Source organism: Candoia aspera, chromosome 8, assembly GCF_035149785.1.
Source record: "Candoia aspera isolate rCanAsp1 chromosome 8, rCanAsp1.hap2, whole genome shotgun sequence".
In the NCBI taxonomy this organism is placed as follows: domain Eukaryota; kingdom Metazoa; phylum Chordata; class Lepidosauria; order Squamata; family Boidae; genus Candoia; species Candoia aspera.
In genome coordinates this window covers 36,231,040-36,256,630 of record NC_086160.1, presented here as the reverse complement: position 1 = coordinate 36,256,630, position 25,591 = coordinate 36,231,040, and the positions used below count along the sequence as shown (strand labels likewise).

Sequence of the window (25,591 nt, the reverse complement as noted above, 5' to 3'; positions counted from 1 at the left end):
AAGTAAGTAGAAATAAAGTGCTAACGAAGTCTAGTATTTAAAGCAGGGTGGACAATATACAGGCCTCCAAATGTCTTTGAACTAAAGCCTTCCCTCATCAATGCTGATTAGGGATGATGGAAATTGTCATCCCATAACATCTGGAGGGCCACAGTTTGCCCAGACTGTTTTTGTATTGCACTGTTTAATTAGTAAAGGAGATTTCTTTATTTCCTTTTTATGAAATCACTGAAGTGAGAGTGTAATGTCAAATCTTTCCCATTTATGTATTTGTTTTAAAAGCATTCTGAGCCAAGAATGGGCAGTGGTATATACTGTATATTCAGAGAAGAATCTCATTTGGAAATTCTCTGAGAAGGTCCATTAGACTGAAATGCTTATTGATGTAGTTCCTTATGTGGCTTTTGGTTACAATTACATTTCCTCAGCCTGTAATAGAAAAAGCATGGCCAGTTTTCATGATTTGTTATTTCCTTTAAATCTTAGGATGCAAATGTCATATCTGTTTCAGAGGAGACGCCTAATCTGGGCCATATAGATTATGCAATGTTTCCATGGCAACAGTTGGGGGGGAAATTTAGCTCTCTGCAGTTTCCACAGAAACTGCTCCCTGCTGAGACAGGTGCCTTGGAGGGAAGGGAAATGAAAGGGATCACGTGACCGCTGCTGCGGCGGGGGGGGGGCGTGCTGTTTGCATGCATGCTGTTTTCCATGCAAGGAGTGTGGTTTGGCTTCCCTGTCATGTAAATGACTTCGGGATCCTCTTTGCTGGGGCCTACATGGGGCGCTTTGGTGGGGAAACGCCACATTCCGGGAGAAATCTGATACCGAGCACACCAGCTGTTAAGTTCCAGCAGTTTAAGAATAATTCTTACATGGAGACATTTTATCGGTAAACGAAAGCTCCTTGTTTTACGCTTCTTTTTCTAAAAAGCTAGCAAATAAGAAAACGGATTCTGGACAGAAGATTCTTCTCTGTTTGTGGTTCTTTTGCATTCATGATTTAAAATGCATGTTTAGGAAGCATATTTATGCTTGGAAATTTATTTGTGAACGGTTTTGCTCTCGATTAATATAATGCTTAATTTATTTTTTAACATTTCCATTCAATCTCAGGTATGTTTGTAAGATGTAACAGCATGACCCTTTCATTTAAATAATACAGCATTGTGCTTTCATTTGTTCTAGTGCTCAAAGAGGCAAAATGTGGCATCTCACTAAAGGCTTAGTGCTGGCAGATTAACACACTGGCTATTTTTTGCTGTCGCTTTTTTTACATCCTCTTTATGGAGAAAACCTCCTAACATGGTTATTAACTCGGGCAGCTGTATGGTGTATGTAAAGGGAAAAGCAGCAGGTAGGGGGAGGGAGGAAGTATGTAGCAATGAGACGCTTTCGGTTGGCGACCTCCTTTTCCCTGGACCTGAGCTTGTAAAAAGTAACCTCGACAGGGTTTTTCTCTCTTTTTGTAATTATTAATCACTGGATCAGTGCATAGATCTCGTGAACAGTTGCAAATGTAAGTGTTTGTGGTTTCTTTGCTGTTTTTTAGATTGCTAATTAAGGGTAGTGTTTTGGTTTGGTTTTGCTCCCCACCCTGTAATTTCCGTGTTCTTATTGAAAGAGCAGTGAAATGAAAACCAAAGATGAACATATTTTTTTTAAAGGCAGTATTGACCCATCTTTCAATGGAATGGTTTGTGATGCGGAAGATTTTGGGAGCTCTGCAGAAGTAGTGATGTGTCGCAGTGACAGACAGCAGATTTGCTGAGAGAGATGGAATTATGAAACTTGAGCCATTTTTCACATTTCTTTTTAAATAAAATTTTATTTGAAGTATTATATTGAGAAACCTGTAAGGAATTACTAATTCCGTAGAACAGGAATCTTTGTTAATCTAAATGCCTGGTTTAAAAAATTGAAAATAATCCAGAGCTGTTGCTGAGAAATTCTACAGGATCTTGGTGGAAAAGCTGCAATAAAAGGGCATTTATAAGGGACTGTTAAACCTGCTTCAGAAGTGAAAAGAACAATGCCAGCAGAATGGTGAGCAATGCTTTTGTTTTTGTTTTTTTAATGAAGCCTTTTGTAATTGTATAAAAGGAGGATGGTCTTTCAGTGCCTCCCAAGCTTGAATGCTTAATCATAATGGGGCTTGGGAAACAGAAGAGTTGCTGTTTTTTCTCAGTGAATGTATCTTAATGGTAAGGATTTTACCCTTTTCCTAATAATAATTTTATTTATTTATTACAGACTGACATAATCAAATACTGACTTCTGGCACTTACTTAATAATACTCTTTTTTGCTTGTTTACCAGCCTTTGCTTTTGTAATATACAGCTATATCAATCTGTGATTTTAGAATACACAGCTTTCAATATCATTATATTAGAAAAAAAGCTTGAAAAAAAATCTCATTATATTAGGAAAAAACCATCACTAGAAGTGATGGTTATGGTGCTAAGTTTATTTGTATTTGAAAATTACATTCAGAATGCCTGTAATTTCCAATTTGTCCAAGTTTAAGATCTTGTTTGTTTATTTTAGGAATGTGTTATTTGCTGAATATCTAGTCACTGCATCCTGTTTCTTAAATATGTATTAATTGTTGATGCTACAATTTTTTACATGGCTATTAGAGAAGGATGCATGAGATGACAAGAAAGCAATGATGCCTCAGTATGAATAATGTGAAATGTGATTTGTAAATTTGAGAATAAGCTATAGATTTCCATGTACTCCCTTCTTTTGCATGGAAATGATTTCTCTCTTTTATAAATTTCAGAATTCTACTTTGATGTGTTGTTAAACTGAGTACCAGGGTTATTGCTAACTTATGGCTTGCAAACACATTGGTCTTTGAGCTAGATTTATTATTTAGATTTGTACATAGGTTAATTCATTGAAATCTGTCTGGGGTACTTTTGTACCATAGATGAGTTCATACATCTTGCTAAAACCCTAACTATTTACAGGTAGTCCTCTGCTTACATCTGTTCATTTAGTGACCATTCAATGTTACGGCGGCACTGAAAAAATGGATTTATTACCAGTCCTCGAAGTTCTGGCTGTTGCATTGTCCCCATGGTCACGTGATTCGGATCTGGGCACTCGGGTGCCTGGCTTGCAATTATGATATTGCAGCAAGCCGCGTTATGTGATCACCATTTGCAACCTTCCCTGCCAGCTTCCCACAAGCAAAATCAATGGGCAAGCTGGCAGGAAAGGTCACAAGTTGCTCCAGTAAGTTGCTCCTGCAAGTCGCTCCTGCCCGCACTCGTATCCCATAGCACCACCTGCCCGCACTCCATAGTACCTCCCTGCCCAGGGCACCTGCGCACTGCCCAACAGCACTTGTGTACCCCCCAGCACTCCTCACTTGGAATTCCTGTCTCTCCCTGCTCAATGACTTGCATGTCCTGGGGTTACCACAGCAACTGGGACTGCTAAGCAATGCAGTCACGTGACGTTGCGCTTTACGACCACATCGCTTAGCGATAGCAATCCTGGTCCCAATTGCCATAGTAACCTGAGGACTATTTGTACAATTAGCTAGGTTTACACTTTACACTAAAGCATCAAACCTTTTGAAACATAATGGATGGATTCCTATAACATAGTAAATCAAAATCAAACAAGTCACATAATAGGTTATATGTGAAACCTGGCTAAATATGGATCCAATTCAGGACTTAAAAATTACTGTCAGCTCTATACAGATTTTAGACCCTAGAAACTGAGGCTGAAGGTACTGTACATGTAAGAAAATGACATATTAGGTGATGACAAAGAGAAATGTATTAGAGCTTATATCCTTCGCTGTATCAAATAAAGACTGCTGGAATTACTGCACTGAACTGGAATCTATGTAAGGGGGATTCTGAAAAATTGGGTCTGCAAAAGCTGCAGCAAATATGGATAGAATAAACAAGCAGTAGTGGGAGTTCTTTTTTTCTAGAAAATGGAGTTGGAAAGCAGCAGAACAAAGTGGAACACAACCACACACACAAGAAGCCCAGCTTGTTTTAACAAGATTAAGTGAGGGAACAGTGTCTCCATTATTTCCCAGAGTCCAGTAAATTGAAATGTATATCATCATAACAAAGCTGATGATGAAAATAGCATCATTCATGTCATTTGTGTGAAGACATAATTACACAAATGACATTACTTGATGCAAATGTTGCAATTTGCTTAATGATGTCATGCAAAATGGTGGGAGATGAGAGTAAAAGGGCACATATAGAGAAAGAGGAGAGACAGTTTGGTGTAGTGGTTAGGGCCCCAGGCTAGAAACTGGGAGACCATGAGTTCTAGTGAGTCCTGCCTTACGCACAAAGCCAGCTGGATGACCTTGGGCCAGTAACTCTCTGTCAGCCTTAGGAAGGAGGCAATGACAGACCACTTCTGAAAAAAAAAAAACTTGCTAAAAAAACTGCAGAGACTTGTCCAGGCAGTTGCCAGGAGTCAGCACTGACTCAAAGGCACAAAAAGAGAGAGAATGAAGGAGGGAGGGAGGGAGACACGTTATTAGCTCAAGGCACGTGGATCATTGGATATGGAAGATTACAGTTTGGAATGTAAAAGAATACATGGTAAAGAACATAAAGAAAAGAAAGAAAAATAGATATGCTGTGTATCTGTGAAATTAAGAGAAAGATGAGAATGTACTAGATATGTAACTGTATGGACTAAAAAGGAAAGTTAAGATGGTGGTCACAACAGTACCATTGAAACATTACTCATTCTTAAAGATGGTTGCATGCATATAAAAGGGTCAGGGCTTCAGTCATATGATTGTGACTGCCATATTGACTTTTTTTGACATGCACACACATGGATTCCCCTGCTACTAGATATGAATGAAGGTTGCTTGAATTTATGGAGTCGAGTTGAATATGTGAAGTGAAGCCCTAGCTGCTTACTGTTCTAAGGAATCCCTTGAGATTATGTCCCAACAAAGTACACATAAAGAAAGAGGATGTGGAAACTGCGTGAAGCATAAAAACAATAATTATTAGTTTAATAATTAAACTAATTAGGTGTTCTTAATTTTTACAAGGTAACCTAGAGTGCATGCTTGACAGAGCTAGTTTGGTCTAGTGGTTAAGGCTCTGGGCTAGAAACCAGGAGACTGAGAGTTCTAGTCCCACCTTAGGCATGAAAGCCAGCTGGGTGACCTTGGGCCAGTCACTCTCTCTCAGCCCAACTCACCTCACAGGGTTGCTGTTGTGGGGAAAATAGAAGGAGGAAGGAGTATTAGGTATGTTCACTGCCTTGAGTTATTTATAAAAATAATAAAGGCAGGATAGAAAATAAATAAATAAAAAGCCTTACAGTCAAGCAAGTCAAAATCTTTAAATATTTGAATGTGGTCTTTGATAGCAATGCCAAACACGGCACCTAGCAAAATTATGTAATCCAAAATGTATAGAAATCAGCAGCTTTACAATCCTTTCAGTTCATCGTAGGACCATAGCATTCCCCAACAGTGTAAAGTTTTATCTGACTAAGGCATATAGTTCAATCTAAGTTCTTGAGGAATGTATTTCAAGTGGTCCCATGTGTACTTAACATGATACTAAGGAAAGAAACAGGCGTATGGACATGTATTATTGCCAACTAGTTAAATTAGTAGTTTTTTCAAGAAGGTCTAGACCCTTTGCTCATTGTGGACAATTATAAATTAACATGGAAAAGAACATCCCTGCAAAAACTGCAGCACTGTGGGTTCTCAAGAGAGACTTCTGATGATGGGCTATGATCAAGCACTTACTGCACCCATGCAAGATGCTAGAGATTTGGAAGCCAACTGGATCAATCTGCCCTACACAGTAGTCAAACCTCTTTCTTTAGATTAGCAAGATACTTAAACCAAATAAGTGTCAATAAATTCTGAAGAACACTAACATGACCATGTTTCAGTGTCCTCCCAATATCTGTTCTTGAGGGCAAGCAGTAAAGAATAGTCTCTTACGACTAAAATTTTGCATTTGTGGAGACAGATCCATTGACTCCGTAGTCGTCCTGTTATATTGCACCTTCTGTAAGGACACAAGAGCCTACTTTGTAATTCCCTATTTGGTGAAGTAGTACCCACACAATTTTTATTTATTTTATGTACAGTTATTTTTATCAGACCAGTAAGATTTAATTTCCTTAAATTAAATTTTATTACACTTTATGTTCAGTTAGACTTGCCCTGATTGCCTCAATGACCTAGTTATAATGTTATGTTGCCTTTATTCTATTTGAAGAAACTGTTTAATAATTAATCATTGGATTTATTTATTTATTTATTAAATTTCTCTGCCACCCTTCTCGCACACAACAATTCTGGGTGGCTTATTATTACTGTTTCACAGAATTTCGATCAATAATGGTAATGAAAATTACTGTTACATGAAGTGAAATTAGGAATGAAAAGACTTAAATTTATGTCAAAAAGTACAAATCATTGTCACCTAGATCGTTGTAGGTGCATATGAAAGCAGGAATCCATAGTTTGGTGATGTTATGCTTAAATGAATGGTGATAATGGGAGAAGTAGTGAAAAGTTTTGATAAAAATTATATAACATTCCAAATGAATGGAGGGAAAATGCATTAATGGTTGGGTAGAAATGAGATGAGAAAATATTTTAAAAGTGACCGAGCCATTCAAAGACCCGACATGACTCAGAATTGTGACTGGTGAATATCTGTGTGCAAAAAGGTCTGTTTCAAATATGTGGTTGAAGTTTAAGTCTATTTGTATGTGCAATGGACAAAAGAATTAATATAAACCTAAATGCATGATAGATTTGATTGTTTTGGGTGAAAAGATGAGACAAAGTATACATGGCTGATAGTGATAGATCTTGGGGAAAAGAAATGGAAATAGAAGAAAAAAGTGAAGTGAAAGCATCAAGAGTAAAAGTAGAATGACCACAGGAAGAGACAGTATGAATCATGTGTGAAAAAAGTGTTAGGAGATAATCTCCCAACAAAGTGCACATAAAGAAAGGACATGGAAGCTGCTTGAAGCGTGAAAACAATTAAGTCACAGATGCCAAAAAGTATGTGAAATTATAGTACTGGAAAGTATGAAAAATATCCGTGGTCAAATGAAATGAAGGAAGCTGTGGATGAAAAAAAATAGATAATGATTACTGGAAAGAATAAGGATGAGAGAAAGTTATTGTATGAAATTCAAGTTAAGTATGAAGTTGATGAAATCATGAAAAAAAGTTGAGAAATTTAACAAACAGGCAAAATATGAAATAGAATATTAATACGAGGAAGATGGTTTGCTTGGATAGGAAGAGATGGATAGGTATTGTGAATAGTGTTGCTGTAACCTGGTTCTATTAGTATTTTTGTTAAATCATGTCTTAAATTTCTATATCTTACTGTTTTTTTTAACCCTTTTCTACACTCTGTATAATGTTGCTTTCCCTGAAAGAAAATACCATAACATATTTATGTTGTATACATACAATGTGCATGAAGCTTCTGTAACTGAGTTTGGAAAGTCATTGATCTGAACTATATATGGGAAATTTATGTTTTTAAGTCCTCCAGTATAATTTTCTTTTCCTAAATCCAGAAGACAGGGTTTCATTTGGAATAAAAAAGAAAATGTTGAGGATTACAAGTCATCCTTTGCCAACCTGCTACAGTCCAGGATTGGCTATGCTGGCTGAGAGTTCTGGGCATTATCATCCTAACACATTTGGATGGCACTGGGTTAGACAAGACTGCATTATTTTTTCAGCTTTACCAAATTGGAAAAAAAAAAGAAACTTTCGATTTTTAAAAAAATCTGTTTTAAGAATATATCATCAGAATTACATGAACGGCCATGATTGCATGTGCTAAATTATAAACTATGGTTTAAACTCTGAATTGATTGGATTCATGCTAAGTCTGAGACACTCTAACTCAGGGTTTCTCAACCAGGGTTCTGTGGAACCCTAGGGTTCCACAAGAGGTCACCAGGGCTTCCCTGGAAGATCATGATTTATTTAAAAAATTATTTCAAATTTGGGCAACTTCACATTAAAGAGGTAAGTTTCATTCTTTATTTTTAGTTTAACAACACTGTTAATGCCTGTAATACAGGCCTACACATGATACGAATATAATAATTTTGGCCTATATTTGAGCCTGAATGTTCAGGGGTTCCCTGAAGCCAGAAGAATATTTCAAGGGTTCCTCTAGGGTCAAAAAGTTGAGAAAGGCTGCTCTAACTGTATTTTTGGCTTATTCAAAGTGAGATTCCAGTAAATAGTAGCCATTATTCTTTCCTTTCTGCAGGTAACAATAGCTGGAGGAGGTAAAAGATTTGGATTGGGTATTGTTAAAGAAAAATGGTCAGCTTTGTCTCTTCTGTATAGCTGCAGTTGAAATAATTTGCATTCACATCTTGTTGTATTTAGTAAGTTTGAAAAAAATATAGCAAATTTGTCAAAAAGTTCCCATATACTGTATATGATATTAGTTGCAGTTCTGTTGCTGTCTGTACAACGCACATATTTAAATTAATTCTCATTATGCTAATTACATGTGTCAAATGCTGCAATAATAGAATTTCAACTGAGCAAGAATTGATTAAAAAAACAAGAACAAATGTCATGTGGATGGCACCAGAAACTTCCCATGACCTTTTACAAAATCTTTGCTGAAAGATTGTATTGTTGTAGTTAACAATTGCTGGTCCTTAGGCAAGCTGAGAAATGGTACTTTCAGCAGAATAGAGTCAAGTGGAGCCTCTCCCCTGCCCTGACAGTGTTGCTGCTCCCCCTTCTCATGAACCCAACTTGCTTTCAGTTAGAATTTTAGCTATGATCAAATGGAATACTCACCACATATAGAATGAAAACCAAAACTATAGCTTTGGCATAGTGTTGGTTACTTTCAGAAGCAAGTAACAAATTCTAAGGGAAGTTAGGGCAGTAGAAAAGGTATGTCGGAACATATTCAGGCAGTGCGGGAAAAGTATGAGTTCATTGTATATGCTGCTGATATATAATATTTAATTACTAATGGTGTTATGTCAGCTTCCCTAAAGAGTCAGGATTCTCTCAGGAAAGCAAAATTTTTAGAATCTTATCTGCTTGTTCACCATATCTGATCTGGTGCCCAGTTGCAGACCCCTGATGAAATATATGAATGTCATCCAGTGGTTCCACCAGAAGCTCTGATTGATTTGAGTGATAAGTGATTTGTAAAGTCGCAACAATTAGAAACAGATCCCAAAAAATGATTAGTATTTCTTGTAAGTATGTACTTTGAACAACATTAAACACTGTCCTGGTCATTCTAGTGGAGAATGGGGAGGAACAGACAGTCTATTGTTTGTATGCACAAGCATCATTTAGACCTAATTTTTAATTTTATGGTATGTGTTCAGGATGAATTCCAGGCAGCTTGATGATGTGTGAGGTGGCCTGGCTTGTATTTGATACAATTTATGCAGTGATGGTCATATGTGTTCCAAAGTATGGATTCCAGATTCTGGAATCCAAATGCCAAGTACCAAATAGCACTTCAGAATGTAAGCTGCCAGTGATACCACTTGAAACACACATGTATACACACTTCAGACTTATAAGATAAACATATTTATGTTCTCTCATTCTAATTGGGTTATTGAGTGAGTGAGTCTTTTTGTTATACTTTATGATTTCTTTGGAAGTATGAGAAATGCCTATTAATACAAGAAAGTTCATATAGGTAGATAAAAAATAAATTCCAGTAGTTAATTTATTTTTAATTTTTACCTCTATTTATATTATTTATTATATTTTATTCTGTGTATTTATGGTTATAGTTTTTAATAGATTGTTGTAAACCGCCCAGAGTCCCCCAACGGGAGGAGCTGGGCGGGGATAAATTAGATAGATAGATAGATAGAGAAATAAATTAATAATTTAATAATTTAATAAAGCTGTATGATGGAAGAATTGCATGGTAGTTCTCCCAATTTAATTCTCCCAAACGTTTTCTGCCAGAAGATAACACCAGGGTTGGCAACAATATTTCACAAATAGGGAATAAATTATGCCAATAGATCATAAAGTTCTAGAAAATCACATTTTTATATATTTTGTTACTAATAGCAATGTTGCATTCCCATTGAGCAATTTTAGTCTTGGGTTGTAATACTACTGTGCAGCAGGGTAAGAATGATTGTATAGGAAAGAAGGAATCCATATTTTAGAAAACTGCATGTTTTATCAGATATAGGCACCATTATGTTCAGGAAACACAGACAAATTTGTGTGGTTTAAAATTTGTAAAATACACACACACACACCAGGCCACAGGAATGTAGCCCAGTCATATGCTTAAAATTAAGCCATAAAATTATACTTTCACTTAGATTAGTATTATAATAATCCCCTAAATTTCATATGAGTCAGGCATTGAGTCAGACTTCTAGTTAACACTAGACAACCCTGTGAACCGCTGGGTCATCCTTTGAGAGAAAGGTAGTGCAGTCTGATGTGACCAGAATGAACATTAAATTTTAGACTGACCATATTTTTTTTACCCCAATCCTGGACAGTCCCCTGATCATCATAAATAGAAAAATAATTGTAGTGGCAAATGAACTCAATAATAAGTCAATATTTACTTACCAAAATTGAGAAACAGAACCATCTTGGGCAAAAAAGCAGTTGGAGCGGGAGTAACTTCCAACTTCCTGCTGGCTTCCTCATTGACTTTGCTTGTGGGAAGCTGGCAGGGAGTGTCAGAAATCATGATAACGTGACTACGGGGATGCTGCAACGGCCACAACTTTGCAAATAAAACTGGTCTGAACATCATAGAAATTTCAATCCCATAGGAGTAATGGGTCATGGATTTTTTTATATATTCTTTAAATTAGTGGATTTTAGGTACCTTGATTCAATAATTGTTGCAGTATGATGGTCATATGTGGAACACTCACTTGTATTATTGGGTTACTGCTAGCCTAGGCCTGTCAGGTAGGAAAGATGACTACTCTATATTTCAGTTGAGAGGTCAATAAAAAGACCACCTTTAGACTGGTAAATTTGTGGTAGAGTTGAAAGCTGAATTTCTGCGCCCGGTATCCATTTTTCTCATTCGTTCCATCCTAGGAAGTATTTCAAATAAAGCACTATTCCTAAAAATATAGCAAGATAAAAACTATCCTTTGCTCCAGAGAAAAGGTGTGTATAATTCTTTTATGTCACCCTTTCTCGCAGGCTGTAGACAGTATTATGTGTAGATCTATGCATGTATATGAGAGCCAGTCTGGTGTAGTGGTTAAGGCACCATGCTAGAAACTGGGAGACTGTGAGTTCTAGTCCTGCCTTACACGCAAAGCCAGCTGGGTGACCTTGGGCCAGTCACTTTCTCTAAGCCATAGGAAGGAGGCAATGGCAAACCACTTTGAAAAACCTTGCCAAGAAAACTGCAGGGACTTGTCCAGGCAGTCTCCAAGAATCAGACACAATTGAATGGATTAAAAAAAAAAAGCTTGTATATACAGGTAGTCCTCATTTACAAACTGCCTTGGACAGCGACCTTTTGCAGTTACAATGGTGATGAAAAAGTAACTTGGTGACCAAGCCTCGCATTTACAACCTTCTCAGGTCTGTAAAGCAAAGGAAAGCTGCAATAAGACTAAGCACAGTTGTGGTTTTACTTAGTGATTGCTTCACTTAATGACCAAATTGCCAGTCGCAACTGTGTTTGCTAAACGAGGACTACCTGTACTAGGATTTCATAGTCAACTTCATATACTCTATATGCTTAGGACCATAAATCTTAGTCATCTTAGTTAAGGAGTAGGGGTGTGCAGAATATTTAGAATTCAAACTGGTTTGCATACAAGTAGGGGAATGAGTGTGCTTTTCTCATTCCCTCACTTTTTAAAGAATAAAACACTATACCTTAACCAGTTTCCAAAGAGGCTGATCATTCGCTGGAACTGTCTCATAATACACTGTTTATATTATAAAGACTGTTGTAATCATTTAGAAGTGTTTGAACTTGAAATTCAAAACAGCTGAGTTAAGTTTGAAATGCTTCCAAAATTATAGAAACAGCCAGTCCCAAATGTGAAATAGCTGTTTTGAAATCAAGCCATTTCAAATTTGAAATGTTTTCCAGAATTCCCTATGTGCTTCCCTGATAAACTCTTTTTTATTCCCTCTTTTTCTTGGAGGACTCAGGAGACTGAGAAATAGTGGCCCAAAAGTCATGGCATGGTGTTTGTTACCAGGTTATAGCAGTCCAAAGCTCTAATCTAAACACTCGGGTAATTTTAAGTGCAAAGTAAAATGCTCCACAATCGTCCTATTTGCACTTTTAAAAATATATTAGAATCAGAGAGAGCATTACATGATGGCCTATCATGTAGGAATTACAGCAGACATGTGTTTCAGAGAATGATTTGTATTTTTCCCTGTGCAAAGCATTTTTAACTCCTTTTCATTTATGAGCACTTTGGCACAGTTGTTCTTGTGGGCTTTTCTCATTCTCTTGCTCTCCTTTTAAGAATGAAACACTATATCTTAACCAAACAGTTGCCAGAGAGGCTGATCATTGGCTGGAGCTGTCCCATGAGACAAAGATCCCACCTCTTTGGTTGTGCTGACAAGCTGTTTATGTTTTTGCAAGGCTACTCTTTAACTCAGCCTCATGATCGTTATAATGGGACCAATTGTCTGAATGCTGCTGGGAGCAAACTCTTCTCCCCAAAGAGACTGTATTTCAATCCCTGGAAAGACATAATGGAATGCCTGTAAGTAAGCTTTGAATTATGCTGTTGGGCTCTCGCTCTCTCTCTCCCACCATCCCCCTCCCCTTCCTTCTCTCTTTTCTCTGTCTTATATTCTTCTGGGATTGAAGAATTCCTAAAATGTTTGAAGTTTGGATTTGGGCAATTTATGACATATTTGTTGATCTGGTTTGGAAGGAACTCTCGAAAAAAATTTGCTATTTTGTGTTCAGTGACATCATCCTTGTTAAAATTTCCATGAAACAACTGTGAGATTATCTTGCAGGGAAATAGTAGGAAAAAACAGTGAAATAATATTAATAGGACAAAATGATTAAAGATAGCATTTTAAAAGCAGAGTCACAGATGAATGATCAAGAGGAACTTCTCTAAAGCCTTTGAATGAAAATATATTAATATGCAGAAGGACATCAAAGGATTGTTCTGTGCATGTGCTGCTGTATGGGCATGGAACATGGTAGGAAATTAACAAAATCCTTTAGAAAACTGAAATTTCACGATATGAATACTCCTAAAAAGTACTGAGCTTTAACCGTGGTGTTATATGATGTATTCCTAATATTAAATAGTCCATGATAACCCATACCATAATAATTCATCCTCTCAGAGCTTATGAAACATTTTCTGGACTCACATAGTGGAATAATGTGAATAAGGTTAATATTTCCTAAACATCTGGGATTAACAAAAACATTTCTATAATTTTATAAAACAAAATGTATATATATTCTTTATATAACTAAAGTGAACTGAAAACATTAAAACTTTCATAAACTTGAAATATTTGTTTTAACAAAGCTTATCGAAATGCATTGATGAAATGATATAAATCATCACAGTACTGTAAATTAGGAAATGGTAGTCTCTCAAATCTAGTTCTAGGTGATTTTTAAAGCTCATGAAAACTTAATTCCCAAATTGAATCAATATACAGTGATAACTTACTACCTGGAGATGCAAGATGTACCACTAATAACTTTAGAACTGCATTGTGTAGTATTTTGCTTTGTCGTTAATCATTTATTTATTTATTTATTTATTTATTGCGAAATCTCCCGCTGCTATCTTTTTTCTTCAACAATGAATAATTTTATATGAAGGGATGCTTTGGTTAAAAGAATTGTCTAGATTTTATAGAATGATCAGATTTACAGAATATCAAGTGACATTACAAACAACAAAACATACCCATTTTTAGGTTTACCTGTTCTTTTTTGCAGCTGATCCAGAACTAAAAATCGGTGTGGCTAACGGATGAAATTCAACTAGTAAATTTCAATTAGTAGTAAAGCCTGTTAAAAAAAATTAGGATATAGAAATGACATTACTCTAGATAAACATTAAATATTCAACTAAATAATCTCGAAATGAAAATTATAGGGAATTATAGAAGAAGGATTAAGGCAGTACAGTATTCATAGGCTTTATTCAAGTTTCGATTTAGGTATTTCTCAAAGGGATACTCCAGTCTTTGCTTATTTGCATAGAGGGATTTATTCAAATATTTGTATGACAGCAGGCAGTTTAAAAACCGTGCCTACCTTTGTGTTAGTTCCCATCTTCCTTACAGGGCATCAGTGAAGAAAGGTAGCCCTTCTACCTTAACTAGCTGAAATGGCATTCCCTTGTACCTGTACTGCTGGTATTTCTGCCACATGTATGAAACATTTACAGTATACAGACAAAGACTGAGATGGGGAGGAGGGAATCTGGTAGAAATAGCTTCAGTAGCAGTTGATTTGCTAGGCCTTCAGCTTCTTTAAAAAAAACTAGCTAGAGTTCTTATAAATAAAATATATATCTTATTCTTATTTTTACTCTTATTTGTGTATTTATTAAGAGTAATGCTATATTTATATATTGTATTGATACTGTATGTTTGTTATTTTGATTGATTATTTTATTGTGAACTGCCCAGAATGCCCCAATGGGAGGAGATGGGCAGGGACAAATTAAATAAATAAAAATAAAAATATCTTATTCTGTTCACAAATAAGTGAACATATTGTAAATTAGCCTCTTATATTATGGAACAGGAACTTTGTTAATATGCTACATAAAGAAACCAATGTACTTTAGGCTGACAGCATATTCAAGACTATATGAGCTTTATATTCTAAGCACATGGATTGGGATGCAAAAACTGGCCTCAGCATCACCTCAAAAACACGCCTAAAACATATCCCTGTCTCCACCAGCGTATGCCGCTCATACAAAGCCAGAAGGCCTGTAGAAAGAGAGATAAGGAAATTCTTGTATTATTTCCTGGAATTCTGTACAACACGTTTGCAGCAGCATCAAAGCACGGCTTGCCGTGTGGGGGTTTATTGGATAAGGAATTTGTGTTTTCCAAAGAACATGACTTGTGCTTTTTTAAAACTTTCTCTGTTATTTCTGTCAGAAGTAAAGCACCAACCATATTATTAATTTTCCTATAATTGCCTTTAGCCCTCTCTCTCATCGGACTATTATCTTTTTAGCAGGGATGGTTGCATCCAAGTTCTGGTCTTTACTAAACAGTTGTAATACACAGAGTTGTGCATCTCACCAAACTGAATTAAAGCCATACGCTGTAGTTTTATTTTGTGAAAGAACATACGTTACATACAACATGTTGAAATAGAATGATATTACCTTAAAAATAATGACAAATTCGTTAAGGGTATATTTAGCAATAACTTACTATATTATAGATAATTTCTACAGTCCTTGAGTTGTGACAATCTCACTTAATAGATCAGGGTGCAATGATGACAAAGATAATCAAAATCAGATGGAGAAGAAATCCTCAAAATCCCAGAGAAGCACTGTATACTTAAATTTATTTTAGACCCCAGGTCTTTTATCAAGGGTACTGAACATGTCCATTTTCCAGAGTTTTTACAAATCACTTGCCTTTTATTTCTAACCAAAATAAGAGAACTGGGTATAGCCACAAGAAATAAAGCAGTTTTAATTGCCCTTAAAAAGGACATGGGATCTGAAATATATTAGGCTGCACAATAAACAACTGATGGGCAGTCTGAAGCTACTTTGATAGCTCTGGCCCACTAAAGTAGAAAGCAGTTACAATAGCAGTGCTCTGTTGCTCTGCCATTTACTTTCCTGGAATACCTTTCATGTATTGCTACTCTAGGACACTGTGGGGAATTTAAATGGGCCAGGCATAATTATGATGTGCTGCTTGGAATGTGTTGTTTTATTTTATGTTTTTTTAGATGCAAAGACATGTACCACAGGACTCATGCTGTGGTACTTGTAAACCTAATTGCGAACTGGTTCCTTTTGTGGCAAAATTCTGTGGAATTGGGTGTGTGTGTGTGTGTTACGTTTCATGCCAGCTTGAAGAAATAATACTTGGCAGTACTACCTCTGACAGTCTTTACACCATATCAGTCAGCTATTGTCATTTCAGTGAATTGTATGATATATTAAGGATCTGGTACAGTATTTGCATGCTTTGTTCTTTTTTTTCTTGATTACATAATACTTTACTTTCTGCCTGGCCTATTGCCAGCATGGGCCATTCACCACTTCCTGAGTATAGGAATGGATATTATTGTACTATTCCTACTCCCAGCCCATTGCAAGCGTGTCCTATGCCTGTATTTTCCAGCTCTGCTTCAAACTTTCTGTTTTCTGACCTGAGCTATCTTAAGTCTTTCATAACAGATGGTTTCTAACAGTTCTTTCTGTTCTAATTAGCTGCAGTGCCTGGCAGGCCCTGTACAGCCTGTCCCAGCTATATGTTCTTTGCTGGTTGGCAGTTTCAGTTAATCCAACTACAGTTGTTAGGTCAATGAACCTAACAACTATAGAAGCTCAACCTTAGAAGCTCATGCTCCATTCAACCCTTACGTCTCCCTCTTTTGGTTTCTGTAGGCTGGGTAAAGCATACTTCCCTTGCCTTTCTGCATCCTGCTTACAGTACAGCAAAGCTTCCTTTCCTTTTCCCTTATTTTTAAAGCTACCACATGGGGATATTGTTCTTTGTTCAAGTAGCAGTTCTTCCTTGGATTTACAAAGAAACATAGGAAATCATGGAAGAACAACCTGTTCCCTATTGCTTTGATTGAAAAAAATAGAGAGGTCTGTCTTAGTGTCAGAGATAATGTAAGAAAGGGGGAGTGAAGGCATCCATGTGTGCAAACATCTGGAAAAGCAAAGGAAATTCACAGGCCTACTGAAGAGGGAACAGTTCCTGAAAGGAAAAGGCAGGCACTGGTATATTGGCCCACCTAGGAGCCAACCAGTGAGAAGTAGGAGAACAACCAACAGGCATTGCTGTGACCATAATCTGGACTAAGCACTTGTCCAGCCCAGTGGCAAATTTGCTGCAATCCAGCAGTGGGATTTATGCAGTTGACCTAAGAACAGACAAGAGTAGCATGGGAGACAGAATGGGAGACTTAGGCTGCAATGTGGAATTGTCCTGTGCATCAGGTCAGCTGGAGAGATGCAGGATTTAGCTTTTACATTAAATTTCAGTCATCTGTTTTCAATATATTTTGAGCAATCTAAAAGAAGTGGTGTGTGCTGCGTACTCAGTTCTGCCTCAGTGTTGATTTCACTGGATATTTTTTAATTTCACCTCCTTCCTTAGTAAGGTTTGGTAAGCTCAGTGATTTGGATTCTGGTCCAGTGATGAAAACAGGCTAAATAAGGACTTGCCAACTTACTGACTGACTTATTAAAATACCTGCTATTTTAATCAATTAAGTTTAAAATACTTTGCTAATAGATTTTCAGGTTCTCTGAGAGTCAGATTTCTTGCTTTGATGAAATGCCATTGGCAGCCATATAGAATACATATCTGTGTTCCTCTCTTTGGTTCATAAAAAAACACAGGAATGGTTTGAAAGGTAACATACGATATAATCTATTTCCCCCAAACACTTTCAGTTACATGTTTGCTTATAATGTGTGACTTCTTGTCACACATTATTAGCATGTGTTCAAGTAGAATAAGTTCAGTTATTATATATTAAATCTTAGTGCTTCATAGCTTATCTCATGATAGAATAATGAAAGAAAATTAATTTCTGATATTTTGCTGATTGCATTTTCAAGCGTTGTAATTAATGTCCTTTTGCCACTGCTTTTCTGAACACTGTAAAAGTTCTTTGCATTCATTTTCACCAAGATGCAAAGAACTTTTATCTCAGCAGAAGTGTTAAAAAACACTTCTGCTGAGATTTCTGACAGCAATTCTGCTGGGTTGTGAGTGTGAAATATGAGATGCAGACAAGGAGAGGAAAATGTCACTTCACCAAGTCTGGCTTTCTGGGGTTGGGGTGGGAGTGTTGCCCTAGCTGAGGTCAGATTTGGCATGTTAAAAGTTTTGTGCTGAATGAAACCTCTGTTTTGGAATTTTGGACACTGTAGTTTGAGAGCACAGAATATTAGCTAGATCCTTACAAAAAAAAAAAGGATCTTGTCCATTCCTATGTTTCAGAAAATGGCCAAAACATTATCTGAAAAATTTGTTCTGGTGCTGCATAAGCTCAAAAATCCAGAAATTAAGGGGGAGGAGGAACACACACGAATGTTTACTGCTATTTTAAATAGCTTTTTTTTTTTTTTAAAGCTCTACCACTAAATTTTTTGCATATAAAACGTAAAAAAGTGACCTTGCAGCAGGTATGTAACTGACTAAATGGTATAGGAGAGGAAAGAAACTGTCCGTGTGTTTTTAAATAAAAGTTTAATTAGTCTGTTTTTGTATTTCCTGTTTTGGAACCAAATTCAACATTTTGTTCTTTTTTCTATTATTAAGAAGACTGGAAGAATTAATTTGATTTTAATTAAGTTACTTATAGATATTTAATGTTTTGGAAAGTCAGCTGTTTTTGTTGAGCACTCTTAGATCAGGGGCAACCTTCTTTGGCCTAGGGGCTGGACGCAGGGTGGACTGCTCTTTTCCTCTCTTTCCGGCAAATACGAATACACTGGAACTTGGAAGCCTCTTCTGGGATATGCACTTCTTAGGGGAAAGAGGGGCATGGCCAAAGGGGAGAACAAGGGCATGCTCCGCAGAGTCTCCAGGCCTCTCTTGCGGTTGAGATAAGCAGTGCTTATGAAGAGAGGAGGAAGAAACCAAAGTAGCTGAAGGTACACAATAAACACATATGTTTAGATCAGCCTTTCTCAACTTTTTGACCATTGAGGAACCCTTGAAATATTTTTCAGGCCTTGGGGAACCCCTGCACATTCAGGCTCAAATATAGACTAGAAGTTACAAAAATATTATATTTGTTTCATTTGTAGGCCTGTATAGATGCATTAACAGTGTTCTTAAACTAAAAATAAAGACCACAACTTACCTCTTCAGTGTGAAGTTGCCTGAATTTGAAATAATTTTTTAAATAAATCATGACCTTCCAGGGAACCCCTAGTAACCTCTCATGGAAACTTAGGGTTCCATGGAACCCTGCTTGAGAAACCCTGGTGTAGATAGATAGGCTTGTAAAACCATCCAGATCTTTATAATTTATTATAATAGTGTGGTTCTACATCAGGCCTGAGATAGAATTACAAACTTGAATTCTTTTTTAGGACCACTGAGGGTCAGGCAGATATTATTTCTTTTTGGGACTATGAGCCAGATGATTTTGCGTGGTGGGCCAAATCTGGTCCATGGGCAGTAAGTTGCCAACCCCTATCTTAAATAATATTTTTATTATAGATCAGCCTTTCACAGCCTGGCTCTATTCCAAGTAATGGTGAATGTGCAACGTCCAAAATGCCCAGCCAGCAGCTTTTGTCTGAAAATTCTGGGCAACTTCAATTCTGGCACATCTGGAGAGCATTATGTTGGAGAAGGCTGTTGGAGAAGTTTAGATTGATTTGTGTTTACAGTTCAGTTCTTGGGGCTTTGATTTTAAATGACATACAAATAAGAATAAGAAACATTTTTGTATTGTTAGAGTTGAATTTTATCTTTTAAAAGAAACTTGGATTAATTAATTTGCATAGTACTGTGGTTTGTAAACAGATGGCACACTTTTTTCCCAGAAATACAAATCCTCAACAGCTTGAAATTCTCATCAGGTCGAGATAAGCAGCTTAGTACCCTCCAACCCATGTCCTTTCTAGCACAGGCTGATGGGAACTGAAGTCAAAAACTGGAGGCATCTTGCCATTACTTGGTAAGGCCTTTAGAAAACTGTTTGATATTGTAGCATATAAAGGAGCATGGTATTGGGGAAAACTTTAAAGGCTTAGGAGTGTTGTCAAACATGTGAAGGACTGTTTGATATACAGAATATGTGGCACTGGTGAAATCGTCATCATACCTGTCACTGTCAGCCAAATGAAGAAGTGATGAGCTCCTCTCTTTCTGCTATTCTGTTCATAGTTTGAAAACAGTTTGGTATTCTCCTTCATGTACCTAAGATAGTGTGGGCAGTTATAAAAAACCTGGAATCCACTTACTAACCATTGAAGCTAAGTTCACACATTGTTTCAGTTGTATGCCAGTTGTTACTACATTACCAGTTGTTACCAGTGCTTCCACTGGTAATATTTGAGACTGCAGTTATGTGAGTCAAATTACTTTAATTATCAAGTCCAGTAGTTCTGTTTGTCATAGTGACCCTGGATTTGTCCTTTGGTGTGTGTTTTTTCCAAAGTTGAAGTTGCAGAGATGAACAGAGTGCAATTGTCCTGCAGTCTCTCACCCTCCCATTTACAAAAATTAGAAGAAGGCTGGAGGTTGTTAGGTAGCCAGATGGCCAAATGTGCCTTTTCTTGAGCAAGTTTGGTGCAAATAGGGAAGGGAAGTTGGATGCCATTGCTTAAAGTCATTCAGGTCATTTCACGCAGACGCTTCTTGCTGGCCCTTTTCGTAGGTAGGTAAGGAGAAGGGATATGCCTGAAGACATTTGACAGTGCTGCTGAAGCTGGGATGAATTTCTCTATAAAGACTTTTCTTTCCTAACAGGGGGTTAACAAGTAGAGTGTTGGCAAATACAGTTTTGGCTTGTCAGAAACACGGCAAATATATTTGTAAAAAAGCCAAAGGGGTGGTGTACCTACTATGACTGTTCTCAAAAGTTGTTGGCAGCAGTTCCCAAACAATGGCTTGGGTGGCAATTATAATAGCATTATAGCAACTGAGCCTAACTATACAATAATAAGTATTACTCAGTAGCCTGTTCCGTTGCATTTATCACAATTTATTCCCATGTAATTTTGTACTGGATTAAACACAGTATGTTGCATACTTGTTGATCAGTTGTACATACATGTATATAGTCACAAACGTCATGCATTTATTGAGAAATACAAAGGACACTAATGGGCAAGAGCTCCCAAATTCAGCTACTAATTTAGTTCAGTTCCATTCATATAAAGGTGTCTTAAGTAACCCAGCCTTACTATTAGATAGGGTAGAATAATTACAGAGAGGGGGATGTCTATGAGCCAAGTAAAATACTAATAACAATTTTTAATGTAATTTTAATAACATTATTTATAAAATTAGGCATTTTAGCTTTTTGAAACAGTGATTCATAATGGCCAAAGCTTCTGGAAACACTATAATGTAATGCACCATTTTATTATGCTACAGCAGCCTTTCTCAACTTTTTGACCCTGGAGGAACCCTTGAAATATTTTTCAGGCCTTGGGGAACACCTAAACATTCAGGCTCAAATATAGGCCAGAAGTTACAAAATTGTTATATTGGTTTCATGTGTAGGTTTGTATATATGCATTAACTAGGCTGACCATACATACCGTTTTGAACGGGACAGTCCCCTTTTTTTAACATTTCCCAACTGTCCCATCATTTTAATATAAATGTCAATTTTGTCCCATTTTTTTAAAAACGTTGGAGCCATTATTGTTAGAAAGCAGTCTGAGCTTTGCAGCAAGGGTAGGAAAAGTGCTGAGCTCTGCAGCAACGGCGGAACAATTGCAACAAAGCTCAGCTTGACAGTTGGGAAGAGCGCCAAAAAGAAAGCAAGCCCATTGGCTGCTATCTCCAAACAGTGTGAAGACAAAAGAATAAAAGGTCAGGAAAAAGAGGAATGGGTTATCGGGGACAGCTGCTCAACTTCCAGACCTCGCCTCTTGACTCCAGTCAAATCCAGAACCAGGAAGACCTTCCCAGCCTTGCACGGCCAGACCACCAGACAAGCCTGCCTTCCTGCACCTTCTCTGCCCACCACCGCTTCCAGTCCTGCCCTGCTGAACCAGCCTGCCGCCCAAGCCTGCCTTCCTGCGCCACCTCCGATCACTGCCACTGCCTGCAAGGGCTACGGGGCTGGAGCTCCGTGCCTGGCCCTGCTGGCTTCTGTGCCAGTCATAGTGCCTGCCTTGTACCTAGTGTGGACTGGGCTCAAGCCTTGCCTTGTACCTAGTGTGGACTGGACTCATATTTTTTTATAGCTTGAAGTCTTCCCTTGCAGTGCCAAAGACAAAGATGCTATTATGGAAAAAGTTACTAATGAAATTCAAATACTGGATTCTGAAAGGGAGGAATTACATTTTTATTAGATCTGGAAAGATTATACAAAGATTATAATAACAACTTTTCTTCTCATAAATTATTATATATAACCTATGGTTGAATACTGAGATGTATTGTTCTGTGCTGTTATCTTGTACCATACTCATGTTTTGTTTTGTGTCATAAAATATTAACAAGGAAAAATAAAATGGGAAAAATAATAAACAGAGTACAAAATCAGAGTAATAATTAAAATAATCCAAGTCAAGTCTAAGTTAAATTGATACTTAACATAAAAAACTAAAATTAAGGAATATGGAACTGCTGGGTACAGTTAATCCTCAGAAGCCCTATGAAGAAATGATATTTTCACCTGCTTCCAGAAGGCCATGAGAGTCACAGCTATCAATACTTCAGAGGGTGAGCTATTCCAGAGGGGAGCTACTACAGAAAAGGCCCACTAGCTGGTTTCCTCACACCACAACTCCTGGTAGATGGGTACCCTAAATAGGTGCTCGCTAAATGTCTGGATAGGATAGGCAGAAACTATTAGGGAAAGGCGGTCCCTAAGATAACCAGGCCTCAAGCCATATACCAGCAGCTTGAACTGCACTTGGAAACCTAGTGGTAAGTGGTGCAGCTCCTGCAGCAGAAGTTTAATGTGGCAGTACTATGATTTGAACACTGAGCATGCATCTTGCTGCATTCTGGATTTGCTGAAGTTTCTAGGTGATGTTCAAGGACAGCGAATTATAATAATCTAATCAAGAGAGCAGGGGCATGAGTGACTGTCTCCAGTTCATCCTGGAGGCAAGGCTGAGAGCTGGAAGCCAGACTGGACTGGGCTGGAGATTCTAGGCAAGGCTGGGACCTAGAAGCAAGATGGACTGGACTGGAGATCCTAGGCAAGGCTGAGAGCTAGAAGCATGACTGGTCTGGACTGGAAATTCTAAGCAAGGCTGCGAGCTGGAATCAAGACTGAACAGGGCTGGAAATCTTAGGCAAGGTTGAGAACTAAAGGCAAGACTGGATGTACACCTGGAACACACTAGAATGCAGCAACGAGGTCCGGAGCTAGATGCAAGGCTGTGCTTGGCAGGGACGGCAGGGAGAGGGTCGACTGGAGCAGCTTGTGCAGAAGGCGGTTCCCTGCTGGCGCTGGTTCCACTCTGGCTACAGGCAAGGCTTCTGACTCAGGTAATGACTCTTCCGCAAGGGCTGTGAGCTTGAAGGATTGTCTCCGGCAGCTTGCTCTTCGCACATCTGCCTTTTAAGATGATCCTTTCCGTGCCTTTTCTCTCCAGCAGCCAATCAAGCTGCTTTCTGATTCGCACACTTCTCTGCTCTCCTGTCTTGAGCGCTGATTGGAGAGTTAAAATCTCCCTCCAGAGTTTGTCCAATCCGGGTTTGCAAATTCTCCTGCTCTGCTGAGGCACTTCCTGGTTCAGCTTCTCCAACTTTTTTCTGATGAGTTTCATTTTCCCCTTCTGACTCCAGATAAGTTTCATTTTCAGAGTCAGAAGCTGGCCGAAACCTCACAGTTCATTCAGTGAATGTTCTAAATTAGTTTTTTTATATATTATGATCATTAGCTGCAATTTTTAAAGCCATTTTCCATTTATTAGTAGTCTTTACAATATGCTTAGGTTTTCACTGTCGAGATGGATGGATGGATGGATGGATGGATGGATGGAGTGAGTCCTTTGGGTTTGAAGAAGACACGCTGTTCTGCAGTTCATCTGTGGACACGGAGGTAGCTCTGCAATCCCAGTCTGGAAGTACAGTGTCTAGCACAGTGGGGGCACTGGAAGTCCATTGTTGTAATAACTGGATATTATTCTGTGATGGCGCTCATGATTTTCTGTCAGTTTTTGGCAGTGCCTGTCTTCAAAGCTGGGGGAGGTTTCATAGCACAGAGCTCGCCAGCAGGTTTTGTCAGCAGCCGCACCTCCTTGCACTCTTGGCTGGATGTCACAGTAGGGTAGGGTTTCCTTCACAGCATCTTTGTAGCGCTTGCGTGGATGACCTTGCCGTGAGACAAGTCCAGGAAAAGTGCATTGAGCAGAACAAACCTCTTTACTCTGTCTTCATTGACCTGAGAAAGGCATTTCATACCAAACAGGGAGGCTCTCTGGAGCATCCTGAGATGTTATGGATGCCCGAGGAAATTAATGAAGTTGACTCAGCTACTCCATTGCGGAATGACAGGACAGGTCCTAATGGTGCTATTTCAGCTGCATTTGCCATTTCCAATGGGATGAAGCAGGATTATGTGCTAGCCCCAGTCCTGTTCAATCTGTTCTTTGTTCCATGTTGTCATGTGCAGTCCAGGGTCTGAAGGAGGGAGTGTACATCAGGTACTGATTGGACAGCTCTCTCTGACCTTCGCCACTTGAATGGTGGGACGAAGTGCCTCCATACATTCATTCAGGAAACCTTCTTTACTATTTGTAGCATCTGAAAGTCTCGGCAAGTGGCAGCAGCTACTGTAGCTGGCCGTTTCTGTACTTGGAAGCTAAGCGGGGGCAGACCTGGAAACTCCCAGAGCAGTAGACTAGATAAGGAAGTCAGGACATATCCCAGAAGGCAGTGACAAACCATTTCCATCCTGTTGCCAATAAAAATGAACAGATAGTCCATGAAAATATCAGGAGTCAAGTTCAACTTGGAGAAGACTTAACTTTTTAAAATCATCTGAAATTTTAGCTTCCTGTGAAATTACTCCATGGGTTGTGCCCATGTGGATTAGTTCTGTCTCTGATGATGGGCTGTTCACATTTTGATCAAGGGTAAAGTACAGACAGTTAAGAGTATATGTTTTTAATACACGCATCAGGGACCTGCATCAAAATGTTGCAGTCTAGAGAGTCACAGTTCAGGATTCCAATTAGTTCTCACTCTCTTTCTCTATCACACATACCATCTTTCATTCCTTTATAACTGTCATTAAAGTTGTGTCCACTGAGCATATTGAGTTCCAATTGCAGGATTGCCAATAAGCCTTTTCTTCCCATGACTTTTTGTAGTTCTGCAAATTTTGATTTCTCCAAAAATTTTCTAGAAGAGAATTCTCTTCTTCATGATTATGGTTTTGGCTATATACACATTGGCACCCACAGACTGAATATTGGAAACAGAATAGCCTGTTAAGGAAGAAAAAGGTGGAAGCCCATTTCATAATGGGAACAGTGGAAAGGGGGAAAAAGGACCAAACAACCTGTCACATCTTTTCCTCACATACTTCATTCTCACAATGAAGGCGAATAAAAGTAGGTCTGACGTAGTAAGTGGTACATAAGAAGACTGTTTTAAGGCTTTTGCTCCACCATTTCATTATGTTTCATTTCAGTTGTAAAGAGCAAAAAAGTGCATAATTA

The 25,591-nt window shown here is 38.0% G+C and overlaps 1 protein-coding gene across 3 annotated transcripts in view; it reads left to right on the top strand.

Moving 5' to 3' along the window:
• Positions 1 to 683: 683 nt before the first annotated feature.
• TRIM2 (tripartite motif containing 2) overlaps positions 684 to 25,591 on the top strand; it is a 77,211-nt gene continuing 52,303 nt past the window's right edge. Inside the window, exon 1 of one of the 3 annotated variants that reach the window (XM_063309613.1) lies at positions 684 to 892. Coding sequence is in view for 1 of the 3 variants with exons in the window: in XM_063309612.1 (XP_063165682.1) it covers positions 12,753 to 12,763 (11 nt within the window). In the remaining 2 variants the exon portion in view is untranslated. Of the gene's footprint in view, positions 893 to 12,627; positions 12,764 to 25,591 lie in introns of those variants that run through there. The other 2 variants (XM_063309614.1, XM_063309612.1) reach the window with 2 other exon arrangements.